The sequence below is a fragment of the Eschscholzia californica genome, unplaced genomic scaffold (assembly GCF_041429995.1).
Source record: "Eschscholzia californica isolate CP2 unplaced genomic scaffold, dmEscCali1.0.p SCAF_6, whole genome shotgun sequence".
Lineage (NCBI taxonomy): Eukaryota > Viridiplantae > Streptophyta > Magnoliopsida > Ranunculales > Papaveraceae > Eschscholzia > Eschscholzia californica.
The window spans coordinates 39,616,083-39,629,575 of record NW_028238483.1 but is presented as its reverse complement, the minus strand read 5'-3'; the positions used below and the strand labels follow the sequence as shown (position 1 = coordinate 39,629,575).

General features: G+C 34.1%; 1 protein-coding gene and 2 long non-coding RNA genes across 5 annotated transcripts; 1 reads left to right on the top strand and 2 right to left on the bottom strand.

Annotated features, from left to right (window-relative positions):
- The first annotated feature begins 371 nt into the window (after positions 1 to 371).
- LOC147534725 (endoglucanase 6-like) lies at positions 372 to 13,357 on the top strand. The gene is made up of 9 exons (XM_086645365.1): positions 372 to 1,119; positions 1,352 to 1,564; positions 9,387 to 9,587; positions 10,280 to 10,369; positions 10,481 to 10,645; positions 11,249 to 11,533; positions 11,870 to 12,218; positions 12,340 to 12,393; positions 12,553 to 13,357. The coding sequence occupies exons 1-9, from the start codon at positions 907 to 909 to the stop codon at positions 12,831 to 12,833; spliced, it is 1,851 nt and encodes a 616-aa protein (XP_086501491.1). The 5' UTR covers positions 372 to 906; the 3' UTR covers positions 12,834 to 13,357.
- Positions 623 to 10,440, bottom strand: LOC147534726 (uncharacterized). Its single transcript, XR_015227210.1, has 3 exons — positions 8,502 to 10,440; positions 7,630 to 7,762; positions 623 to 1,649 (listed from the first exon to the last, which is right to left on the bottom strand). It is a non-coding gene; the product is annotated as an uncharacterized LOC147534726 (long non-coding RNA).
- LOC147534727 (uncharacterized) lies at positions 1,778 to 7,625 on the bottom strand. 3 transcript variants are annotated; one of them, XR_015227207.1, is made up of 9 exons: positions 7,269 to 7,625; positions 5,792 to 5,988; positions 5,534 to 5,601; positions 5,045 to 5,149; positions 4,645 to 4,703; positions 4,300 to 4,348; positions 3,166 to 3,238; positions 2,739 to 2,823; positions 1,778 to 2,015 (listed from the first exon to the last, which is right to left on the bottom strand). It is a non-coding gene; the product is annotated as an uncharacterized LOC147534727 (long non-coding RNA). The 3 variants fall into 3 exon arrangements; XR_015227209.1 differs by lacking the exons at positions 5,534 to 5,601; positions 7,269 to 7,625 and having other exon boundaries at positions 5,792 to 5,965; XR_015227208.1 differs by lacking the exons at positions 1,778 to 2,015; positions 4,645 to 4,703 and having other exon boundaries at positions 2,652 to 2,823; positions 5,534 to 5,610.
- Positions 13,358 to 13,493: the final 136 nt, after the last annotated feature.

Here is a 13,493-nt window from a genome sequence, read left to right as displayed (position 1 = left end):
TGGATGGTTTCATATTTATGTGGGACAAACCATAGTTGAAGATTGATACTCCATATGGTTTTAGTGATAAAATCAAATCAAATCTCATGTGGCCCAAATAGTTGTTAATAAGTGAGATGGGTGTAAATAGAGTGTGAATAAATGGGAAAAAGAAAAAGTTGGGCAACCCAAGACAATTTTAGGGTAAGAGACAAGTTTTCTGAAACCTTTTGACTTTTGACTAAACTTTTACTAATACCTTCCTTGTCACAGTAATTTTAAACTCCAAATAGTAATCTCTTTTAACCTGCAAAATTTCTAAAAATATAATTAAAAAATTAATTAGAACAATTAAAAGTAAAAAATATTAAATGTATAACAGTAAAAGTTCATGGGAACTCTCCACCGACCCTTCTCATTTTAGAAGGGCAAAAAGCCAGAAAAACCCACAGTCCACACCCACTCTGTTTTGTTCTTACTCAACCGTTTCTTCTTCCATTAATGCAATAAATATAAAGTATAATTTTATTTTTTGAAAAAGAAATTTAAATAAATAAAAACCCAAACATTTAATAATCTCTGCCAAATTTCAGAGCTCATTGGGACCTCCATATATAGATCCTTCATATCTTCCAATTTCTTCACCCCTCTGTTTCTCTCTCCCTCTCTTTAAGTTTGTTCTGTTCTGTTCTATCTCTCTCTCTACTCTGGTTCTTTGGGTAGGTTTATCACAAGTTTTAGCTGATAAATCTTACCAACATTCCCATTTTTTCTTATTATAATCTTCTAATCACTTCCCATTTGAAGAAGATTTCTTGTTTTCTTTTTTTTTTGCTTCCATTTGGTTGTAATTTCTTGTTACATACCAGATCTGTTTTTCTCTCTCTCTCTAAATCAAGTTATTTCTTGATATTGTTTTGATTGTTAATGGAGAAATTACAAAAACCCATTTTCATGGTTCCTCTGTTTCTTCATTTATTACTTTTTTGGTTACCATCAGTTTTTGCTGGTCATGATTATGGTCAAGCTTTAAGTAAGAGTATTCTCTTCTTTGAAGCTCAAAGATCTGGTTATCTTCCTAAAAACCAGAGAGTTAAATGGAGATCTCATTCTGGTCTAAATGATGGAAAAATTAGTGGGGTAACTTCTTCATCTTCTCTCTCTCTCTCTCTCTCTCTCTTAAACTTCTATTCCCATTTCCCAAATATCTCAAAATACAATCCCAATTTTCAAAAGTTGATGTTAGAATTTAATTTTTTTAATGGGTACCCATTTTAGTATTGATTTAGATAAATCATTTGATCTATTTTGTTTGTGAAAATTGTTAATATTTAGTTCTAATTTAATAATTTGGGTGGAGGGTTTTTTGTAGGTGAATTTAGTGGGAGGGTATTATGATGCAGGGGATAATGTGAAATTTGGGTTACCAATGGCATTCACAGTGACAATGATGTCATGGAGTATAGTTGAGTATGGTAAACAATTGGAAGCAAGTGGTGAACTTAAACATGCAGTTGAAGCTGTTAAATGGGGAACTGATTATCTCATTAAAGCTCATCCTCAACCTAATGTCTTATATGGGGAGGTAAAATCTACTAGTATCTAATATTACTAACCCTTTACAGTTTGAACTCTATAGTCTCTATTTGAGAACCATGCATATCTATATACTAGGGTATAACCCGTGCCCGTGGGGCACGGACAGTTCTTCCGATTGCTTAATAGATCGAGCAAACTATGTGAATGAGCATAAATTACAACTGAATGGCTCACTACTTATTCGTCATGTTGGTAGTTGTTTACTTTCCTCAACATGACATTCTTATAAGCCCTTACAATGTAAGTTTCAATGTAAAAATAGTCTTAAACCAATAAGTTCAAACATTTAAACATTCCTAATCAGAATACTCTAACACCTGGATGTGTATGTAACATGAACATCCAAAATGTAAGAAACATAATGAAGAACTAATCACAAAATTTACAGGAGATTCTTTTGTGACCAACAAAATCTCTGGTTGTTCTTTAACTTCAACCTGCAAAAAAGACCAACAAAAAGATGGATTAGAGTTGTAAAATTGAGCTGATACACTGAATCATAGATAACTGATTTTGAGTTTAATCTAGACCACACCAAAGATAAGAACCATACAAAATTAAAAATATAAGAAAATTGACACACGTGGTGCTGCTATAATGCGTCGAAAGAAGCTAAAGAAAATTGCAGTCTATAAAGAGAACTGTTTACTAAATGCAAAACACATCTGCCAGCGCTATTTCAGGAAGCCTTAAGGAACTCAAAGAGCAAATGGTACAAAATCTGTATAAATAAATGACGGGTGAAGAGTTCTTTCTATAAGAGGTCTCACCATTAATCATCAAGGAATAAAAGCAAATTGAAACTGCATGAAGATTTCTATAGACAAAAACAAATTGAAACTAAATATTGGTAACAGGTTAGTTTCAATCATACAGAGTTCTATAAAGATGCCTAGAGGGTTTGGACATCCAATTTAGTTAATTTCTCAGTCTTCATTTAAGTACATGGCGACAAAGGATTAGGGCTAAACATCCCATGAATCTAGAAAGGCCTAGTTATAATACCAGAGAAGGCAAATGAGCAACATAACTATGAAGTCCTAATTAAGTCAACCAAGAACACACCGACCTACCTCGAGAGAGAGAAAGAGGTTCTAAGCGTGTGCGAGAACGATTTTCCATGTGCGTTCGAGAGAAAGAGCCACAGAAAGAGAGAATACCTGAGATCAGAGAGGGTTGCGTGAGAGAGGGAGAGAGAAAGGACGAAGTCGCAGTGAACCTTAAGAGGCAAAGAATTCACTAAAACTGTAGACAGCAAGAGGCAAATTTTTTTAGTAAACTACATAGAGAGAGACGTGACAAAATGTTAATAAAAGATCCTAATCACGAAAATATTGATAACGGAAGTGCCAAAATCATGCTTTATGAAAATGACATAAATATATTATGCCCTTCCCAATCAACTAAACTTAATATGAATTATGATAAGTTGAATCACGAAAATGGTGACTATTTCACTGTTCAAAAATGACGTGAACCTCAACTGGCTAAACAAAGAGCTAGTAAAAAATGACATGAACTATTTATTTGTCGTGTGGGTTCACTGTTTACCTACTTCAATGGCTAAGTCTAATAAGAAGAACTTACAATCAAAAGAAGTCGCGGACCTTCTTTCGAAAGTATCTCACTCATGTTCATCCAGATGTCGAATTTACGAAACCTGAATAAAATTACAGAAATTAGTAACATATAACATCACACATTGTCAATGTAAAATCACCATCATGAAAGATCTTAGCAACACCAATTTAGAAAAATTATTCACCGTAAAAGAACGATTGCAATGGGAGCATGTAACGTTATCCTATCTTAGTAGGTAAAATATCGAGTATTATTCTCATGTACTTGTGTCATGTAAGTAGCAAAAAATATGTCTGATCTTTTAAGCGTAGTAAAATCTAAGCTCTAGATCTAAGTTATGACACAATTTTAGGATTCTTGGTTCCGTGTATTGTTACTTAATTTTCTAGTCGATTAAATGGAGTTCATTTATCGCACCACTTTCCCCTATAAGCTTTTCCTGCTGCTATCTATAGGCAGTTGCTCTAGCTTTGACGAAAATCCAAATCATAAGAAACTCGAAAGTCGGAAGTCAAGCTAAAAAATCAGTGAATGCCATAACTTCTGCCTTTCGGAATCAATATCAACCTAATCCCAAACACATTATTCCACCTTTCCTATTTGAGTACCATTTTTATTTTTCTACGCACAAACCGCAAAAGTTTAAGTTTAGGGTTTTTATAGATGAATTCATTATTCAAGGGGATTAGAAGAAAAGATCAAAAGTGGGTTGAAGAAAGGGACAAAGGGTGTTTGATTTCAGGGTCTGCATGAAAGAAGGAAGATGTGTTGATGATTAGTTCAAAGTTTTGAAAATTTACAACTTGAATTTAAACACCCTTTCTTGAACCCACTTATATCTTTTCTTCTAATCCTCTTAAATGATGAATTCATCATATAAAAACCCTAAACTTAAAACTTGAAGGCAGTGAAGTATGTGGAGAAGAAGATGAATTCTATTGTTACTAAAGAAGTTGGAGTTTGAAAGCTTGGGAACCTGAATAAATTGAGGGGTTTGTCACAACGAAGTCTCAGTTGGGTTTGATTTCAGGAAGAAAATCAAAACAAAAACTTATGATTTCACCCTAACTACCATAACTTAAAGCTTTTAAAAAAATCAAAATCCTAGATAGAGACTGTGAAATATATATAGAGAGATACCTGCTAGAAAGAGATAGTTGAAATTATAGACGGTGCTGGGAGCTTTTACCTGGAACAACGAACATATAGCTCAGGACAACAACCCCAAAGTCCAAGTTGAGATTTATTAACAACATTCTATCTGAATCATACTTGGAAACTCCATGAATCCAGTTATGCATAAGCAACCATGCAAAAAAAAAAATCAAACATGAAGAGAAAAGTACCAGAAAACAAATATAAATCAAAATCAAACTAAGATCGACACAAATTGATAAAAACGAAAATGTTTATGTTTATGTTTTATTTTATCGAGAGAGAACGTTTATGAGATATTGAATCAAGCTAGATAAAGAATGAACTCACAATAACAACGAATTTCAGTGTAACAGATTCTCCTTTTGCCTTCCTTGTGTTCACAAAATCTGCAAGTAATTGACGAAATCCTAAATGACCAAATCTCTCTTTGGACTCTCTGAGGATAATAAGGCGTCGGTGAGTTCATCAGAGTAATTAGAGAACAATTCAGTATCACAAATAAACTAAAACATTTCCAGTAAGTTATCTGATTTTAGACTGGGAAACAATACACCATAGTATCATCTTCAAGACTTCATCTTTTAAGTTCTAATACAGAAAATAAATAATGAGTATTCAAGTTTAACTAACAAACCCACCTTCTTCAAATTACTAAAACTATATGTTCAATCCAATAAAAGGTCTAAGAGAATGGCTTTTCATGAAGAACAGAAATGATCGTTTATACCTTTAGCTGAATCGTGACGGTTCTTGAATCTCCAGGTAACTTCAGCAAAAATGAATGATCCAAATTCAGATATTCAAGCTTCAATAAACTCAAAACCAAAGCAATCTGATCAAAACACCAAACAATTAGTTCATAGTCAATCCCTTTTTCCCCTATTTACAACAGTCTAGTGTAAAATACAACAAAGAAAGAAAGAGAGGTGGCGTAAAACTCAAACAAATCAAAACCCTAAACCAATTTCAGTAGAGAGGTAAACTCTAAATCAAAAAACTCAAACAAATCACTGTTTACCACCTCAGCGGCATAATTTTGATAGGAAAACTTACAAATAAAAGAAATCGTCATCGAACAATAAATAATCAGAAGTTGTGTAGGAAAAAATGAATCCAACAACCATGAACTTAAAACAAAAACTAACATAAGCACAACCAAAGTGGACAAAGCCATATTAGTTCCTCAAATAAGAAGCCAAAGTTAAATGAATATTACCTTATTTTTACTGAAATAATGAATCCAAAGTAATGGTTGTTGTAGTAATGAAGCCAACCCCCTATTACCTTATTACCCTAAACAAAATCAGTAAAACTCAAACTAATAACCCCAACTTAAACCCCAAAACCGACTTGGCGTGAAATAAGTTGAGAGAGGGAAAAGCCATAGAGAGAGGCAAAAATTATGTTTAATTTAAAGCTCTAAATCGATTGTTCAGTGCGAGTGAGAGAGAGAAACCGAGAAACAAATAGATACCTGGGGGCTGCCACCTGCCGAAGAGATGAAATGTTGAGAAAGATAGAGAGGCAGAGTTGGGAGCACGGACAATTCTTCAAAAAATGATATCTTAATCTAATTAGAACAAATGGTATATTGATAGCCAATTGATCCACATGCACCACAACCCATCTTGATTAGTAACATAGAACACTGAAACATGTCAAAATTTGGAACTTTGAATTAGTAAAAGAGAAGATTGAAAAGCATCTGAAGAGAATTCTGGAAAATATAAATAGTCAGAAAGATAATAACAAAAAAAATACAACAAACTCACTTTCGTGCATACAAATACGAAATTATAAAGATGATAACCAACCAAAGAAGAAGTAAAGTTATAAACTCGTCTTAAAACCAAATTGATTAACTGGGATGAGCAAACCCAACTTATAAACTATAGCCACAAAAGATTGAGAACCTGCGGCAAAACAAAAATACTCTTCCAAGATGCCTTTAACACTATTCTCAGCAATAAAACTAAAACAAAACAAAAAAAATCAGCCAGACATTTCTTCAAACACCTTATATACTGATATACATTTTAAAGAACACCAAAAAGAAGTCCTACATTTCTTATTTCTGTTTAGGCTTTTATAAATTGCTACATTGTTTTAAACCCCCCGACTTACATTCAATTTAAGCAATATAATGAAAAGAAAGTTGGTGGTACAACATGAGAGATAGAGGAACAGAGATACAGAAAGGAAGAACACATGTAAAACAATTTTGGAGAAAATTTAAAGTGTTCCACTCGGATCCCAAAAAATGTCGGAAATTCAGTCACTATGTGACCATTTCTCTAAACTAAAATTTGAATGTCGTGTGTCGCATTGCTTGCCTTGAGAAAGAAAAAAGCTAAGGAAACCACCCACCTAGGTCATGCTATGTTGCCATAAACAATGTGCGAAGTAATTTTACTTTTTTAAGGAACTTGCATTTCATTCATGAATCCTTAACTTGGTTTGAGTTGATGAATCTTTCTCTACTTGGTTTGAGGTGATGAAATATTCATCGAACCAAAATAAGATGTTGAAACCTACGTCAAAGCCCTAAATTACAATTGAAACAGATAGAACCCTAAAAACATAAACCCTAACTGCCATGTTATGATTGAAACCTACATCTATATGATATAAACCTAAATAATATAAAACAGATTGAAACCTAAAATTTCATAACAACAAAATGAAAACCCTAACTGCCATGAAATGATTTAGAGCTAGGTTGGGTTTGTCACAATATTAAAATCAAAACCCTAACCTAAGTAGCTTCAAATCAAACCAACATAATGTCACAACAACAAATCAAAACCCTAGATCAAAAAAATTAAAGACCTTGAACAGGAGCTTTAACAGTTGAAAAGAAAACTTAGGTCATAAGATCATTGTGAAATAGAGATGGAGGGGCCAAAGTGACTGTGAAATTGAGAGAGAGAGAGAGAGGGAGGAAGAGATACCTGCAAGTAAGATGAGAGGGAAAGAGGCAGTCGTGAAGATGAGAGAGGGAGAGAGGCAGTCGTGAAGATGAGAGAGGGAGAGAGGCAGTCGTGAAGATGAGAGAGGGAGAGACAGAGCCAAGTTTTCTTTTGGGCGGGAATGATTGTTTGGGTGGCACAGGAAAGGGAAAAAAAGCATCTTTTGCGAAGATGCTTTTTTTGAATTTGTCCTAATTTCAACCTTTGGATGAAAAAAGATTAAATGCCATCCGTCTGATTCTAGGAGAATCAATCTGGTCCATTAGAGATAAACTTGTCTAGATAAATCTGGGCCATTGGGAGGAGGGGAAAAGATACCCTCCTCCCTTATTATATAGATTACTAAATTAATGACATTTTTGAGAAATAATTTTTTTTTATTTGTATACAATTTGACTTTCATTCTGTTACTTCACTTGTTTTTTCTACTCCATTAAATCTATTTCTTTAGTTAAATAAAAATTATTTTTAATATTCTTTTTAGGGGTATTTAGCGATACCCCCTCATCCCTAATGTCCAATTAGGAATGCCCCCTTTTTTAATTGAATATTAGGGATGCCTCCTTTTTTACACTTAAAAGTACTTAATTACCCTTATCTTCATTTGTTTTCTTCAATTTCTTATATATTTTTGGTGTTATGCTTACCAACAAGTTTTTGTTTTTCATATTTATTTTTCTCTTATCCATCTTTTTCTAATTTCCCAACAACATTTATTGAAAATTTAAAATTGATAAATCACAACAATTCGAAATAAAAATCGTAAATTGTAATAAAATTTTTTTAACTTACTAATTTTTTAATGTATACGAGTCATAATTAATAAAAAGAACGATATATATCAAGAAGTCTTCTTCAAATTAGTTACATATATCAATTTTAACGTTATGAGAAAACAAATGTGAAGTTAAATTTTTTTCTTTAAATTTACAATTTTTATTTCGAATTGGTTTAATTTATTAATTTTAATTTTTCGATAAATGTTGTTTGTAAATTATAAAAAGATGGATAAAAGAAAAAAAACTATGAGAAACGAAAATAAGTTGGTAAGGATAACATCAAAGAGGTATAAGAAATTGAAGAAAAAAGAAAAAATAATAAGGATAAGGGTAATTTTGTACTTTTAAGTGCAAAAAAGGGGGCATCCCTAATATCTAATTAAAAAAGGGGGCATCCCTAATTAGACATTAGGGATGAGGGGGTATCGCTAAATACCCCTTCTTTTTATCCTCCCAATGGAACTTTATGAACATCAATATGCATTGAAGTAAATTAGATTTGGTGTTAGTTAGGTATCCTTAAATACTTGGATGTGATATGAAAATGGTTTGGTTTACTTTTCAATGTTGGTTTGTTTCTTTATCCCAAATGGAACCCATTAGGAAAAATGAAAAAGTTGGAATAAAGTGAATTTAAATAATTTTATTTATTTATTTATAAAAAAATTGTCAAATACATTTTGTCTTTAATTTAACACACCCCACACAAAGATTTATGAAAACCCCACTTTAAAATGGAATTTGATCTTTTTTGTTTAGGTACTCTTATTAGCTTTATGATGAAGATTATCAGATTAGTTTACTTTTAGGGTATGTTTGTCTTGTCTAAAGTCATCAACCATTTTCAAAAAGATGAATTAACAATAAACAAAAGAAATAGAGACTTACTTTTGTTATTTGTTTTCCTCTTTTTCTTTTTCTTTATTGTAATTTTAACTTTTAATTCGTTTTTGTCTATGCTTAGTTAGTGATGAAGTGACAGGTAATCACTTAAATAAAGAGTTGTTACTACAACTAAGTGTGATTAATCCAAGATTCCAAGCCCTAAAGTGTATTTGGCTCTTTACTCTTAAAACTAATGTGGTTAAAATGATAAAGGAGATAAGGTTCTTTTCTTTTTTACTTTTTGTGGAATTGCATTAAATCTTGGGCAGTTTCTTCGCATCACTACAAGAAATAATTTATTTTTCGTAGAATTGCATTCATAATCATGCTTAAAGTAAAACTCTGAGTCTAAAATGCAGTGGTCTTAAGTCTCTATAAAGTCAAACAGGTGATTTGTACAAAGTAAATGAAATGATACGAATTTTTTGTTGATCAGGTGGGAGATGGAAATACCGACCATTACTGTTGGCAACGACCAGAAGATATGACAACAGACCGTCGGGCTTATAGAATTGACACTAATAACCCCGGTTCCGACCTTGCCGGAGAAACAGCAGCTGCAATGGCGGCGGCTTCCATTGTCTTTCGTCGCAAAAATCGAGCTTACTCTAGATTGCTACTTATCCATGCTAAACAGGTTTGGCTTCTTAACGCAGTGCATTTTCTAATCATCTCCAAACATGATTAGAAAGAAAATCAATCAACTAATTTGCTTGGCGCATTTTAGCATCTCATAAAGTGCTAACATGCTCTCCCGGCTCGTGTAGCCGACAAGGTGTCGGGCACTGTCGGCTATCGGTGTAGTAGTCATAGTGAACCCTAGGCGCAAGTTAACGAACTTCACTTTTTTTTTTTTCTCTATATTGCATTAATGATGGTAAACTAATTCGGCGGATATCTTGCATCTCTAGTTGATCTTTTATCTTCTGACCGTTAGATCTGTTTACTAATTCTGAATTTTGACTTATTATTACCCGTCGATTTCATTGATCCCGTTAAAACCGTCAGTATTTATTGTTACCCACGTGTAGAGAGATAGTAGTTATTATGGAGTACCAAAATACCCCTATATCTTTACCTAAATTACATGACCAGTTTCATATATCTTTTCCTCATTGTTTGTGAATCTGGATGGCATCGGCGAACAACACGGAATCGAATGTACTCATCTTACTCGAATTAATTCAGACTTCGAATCGAATTTCAGATGTGATTCAATTTTTTTTTAACATAAGAGACTTCAAAATGAAAATACTACAAAAAAAATGGTTAATTTTATTTGTTCACATGTTTATTTTGTACTAAAATTTGTCCAATTTTGTACTACAGCTATTCGACTTTGCGGACAAATACAGGGGTAAATATGACAGTAGCATTAGAGTAGCTCAGAAGTACTACAGATCTTTCAGTGGATACGCTGTATGTTATAATTCCCCCCTTTAACCACTTTCTTATTTATCAGGCACGCTGACAATTAACAAAAAAAAAAATGTGTGAGCCCTACTGATTTGTGTGATATGATATTTGTAGGATGAATTGTTGTGGGCAGCCGCTTGGATGTATAAGGCAACCAACAATAGATATTACTTGAACTATCTTGGGAGGAATGGTGATTATCTTGGTGGAACTGGTTGGGCCATGACTCAGTTTGGTTGGGATGTTAAGTATGCTGGTGTTCAAGTTCTTGTCTCTCAGGTACAGATTTTTTTTCTTCTGATTTTCAGTTATTCGTCGATAAAAACCCGAAACCCATAGGAAAGTCTTACGGGCTTCTTCTTTTTCTGCAAGCCCAACTCGTATAGTTCCGTCGAAAAACTTGGCTATGCATAGAAGAGTTGGGGCTCAATCTCAAATACAAGAGCCCAATAAAACCTAGGTACAAGTTTGTATTGGGCTTGGGTTGAAAGTATAATGCTGTTGTATTACTAACAGATGCAAACCGAAACTCAAATCTTTCCGCATGTAGCACTTTTTGTTAGTTTCATGTACTCAACATAGATTTATGAAGTGGAATATCGATTCTTATATACCGAGAGTTCCCTATATGTGTTTCCTTAGATAACATAACCTATTCTTATTCCCCATATCAAGTTGTCGGGTCTATTGAACCAACAATTGGCATTGGAATGCCAGTTCCGATAACATTTTACTTATAAAGCTAAGTTGCTAACAGAAAAAAGCTGGTTAAGACTAATAAGGCGAGCTTCTGAGTGTGGGAATTTAATTACAACCCAAGTTGGCTTGGGCTTTTTATGCTTGAGTTTGACCTTTAATTATTTTGATAATTTTGATATGCAGTTCTTAATGAGAGGCAAGGCAGGTGGTAATGCAGCAGTATTTGGGAGATACCAACAAAAGGCAGAGTATTTCATGTGTTCATGCCTTGGAAAGGGTAGTAGAAATGTTCAAAGGACTCCTGGAGGACTTCTTTACCACCAAAGATGGAACAATATGCAGTTTGTTACTAGCTCATCGTTCCTACTCACAGTATACGCTGACTATCTTACTTCAACAAGAAGAACCCTAAAATGTGCTTATGGTACCGTTTATCCGGCTGAGCTCCTCAACTTTGCAAAATCTCAGGTAACTACATATATCATTTTAGATGTCTGAACGTATAATACTTATGAATCCACGTTTTCAACCACGTTGTTAGTAGCTCAATGTGAGGTAGTGAGGGTAGCTTCACAACCCACGATTCGGGTCTTCTGCTTGACCACTGAAGGCTTTACTTGTCTGGTAACTTCGGGCCTCAGATAAACGAGGACGAATAAATGGGTCATCTAAAAAATGAACAAAGTTTGTCGGTGCATGTTTTACAATAAACACGTGGATATAGAAAGTGACGAGAGTAGCACTAGGGAAGGTGATCTCTTGAAGCGTAAATGATTCATAAGCTTTTTGTTCGTTTGATTTTAGGTGGACTATATTTTGGGAGACAACCCAAGAGCTACAAGTTATATGGTAGGATATGGAAACAACTACCCTCAACAAGTTCATCACCGAGGTTCATCGATCGTCTCTATCAAGGTCAACCCATCATTTGTAAGTTGCCGAGGAGGTTATGCCACATGGTTCAGTCGAAAAGGAAGTGATCCAAATCTTTTGGCTGGTGCTATTGTTGGTGGGCCTGATGCCTATGACAACTTCGCTGATGAAAGAGATAATTATGAGCAAACTGAACCAGCGACATACAACAATGCTCCTCTTCTTGGTGTCTTAGCTCGACTAAACCGTGGCCCTCGCCGATATAACCAAGTTTATGAAGGTACACACACATCTATATATATATACATAATTGTTTTCTTGTCTTGCTAATTATCATAGCCAGTCTTGGTATTTTCTTTCTTACTTTCATTTCAATTACTAATTTCCTCTCACTTTAACAGTGGAAGCTACTGTTCAACCCACCGTCTCCCGTCCTGAGCCGACAACCAATCCAGGTAAATACTAAATCTTCTCTCTGACTAGTCAAGTTTTCGCTAGTAATGATAATTCACACCATGTCAATTATTCAATCCCACATTGGCTACAAATGACGGAAATAGAATCGAATATTAGTTGCATTGCGTCAGCTTATGTTGTATATTTGTCATAAACAGATTCTGCACCAGTTACGATCACTCAAAGGGTGACAGCATCTTGGACCACAAACGGAAAAACATACAATATATATTCGATAGCTATTACAAACAAATCTAACAAGAACTTGAATGAGATTGAGCTTTCCATTTCAAATCTTTATGGACCATTATGGGGTCTGAAGAAGTCTGGAAATTCCTACTTGTTAGGTTCTTTGCCTGCTAGGAAAAGTCTTGAGATTGTTTATGTTCATGCTGGCTCTCCTGCCTATATCACGGTTTCGAGTTATAGATTGGATTGAAGTGAAATGAAAACCAAATAGAGGAAGTTATATATATACAGTTTGGTTAGTTTCCTGTTGGGTTTGTATTCTAATGAGTTTGTGAAGAAGGTATACAGAAAAATGCAATCAAGAATGGGTTCTTCTTTTTCTTTTTTTGCCTTATTTGAGTTGGGTTGAGTTGAAGTTAGTTAAGGTTAGTAAGAGTTAAAGGTTGAAAAGGAAGAAAGGTGTGAAGAGACAAGAAGAAATTGCTCATCCTCTTTCTAATCCTTTTTTAGCTGGTAATAGAGTTCTTCATGAAGAGAGAGAGAGAGAGAGAGAGAGAGAGAGAGAGAGAGAGAGAGAGAGAGAGAGAGAGAGAGAGAGAGAGAGAGAGAGAGAGAGAGAGAGAGAGGTCTAGAGTGAGGGAGTGAAGAAAAGAGATCACCAATGAACTCTGTTTGCTGAATGGTTATGTTTTCCTTTGTAACTATGAACAGCTTTTTAAGTTTATTGTGTACTGTGTTGTTTAAATTTGCAATATAGTGAAGATTGTCTTAAAAGAATTTATTTTCTTGTCATCACAATTACATCATTTTCTGCAATTTAACATCACAACTTGCATGTTTGTTATTTCGGAGTTGTCGATCTCAGTGACCTAGTTATGACAATGTTATGACTTATGAATGATATTATAAG

Bases quoted from the DNA above. Each gene is read 5' to 3' on its own strand.
- LOC147534725 (XM_086645365.1), top strand. From the start codon at position 907: ATGGAGAAATTACAAAAACCCATTTTCATGGTTCCTCTGTTTCTTCAT. The intron at 1,120-1,351 runs GTAACTTCTTCA...GGTTTTTTGTAG, and splicing joins ATGATGGAAAAATTAGTGGG to GTGAATTTAGTGGGAGGGTA. The intron at 11,534-11,869 runs GTAACTACATAT...GTTTGATTTTAG, and splicing joins TCAACTTTGCAAAATCTCAG to GTGGACTATATTTTGGGAGA.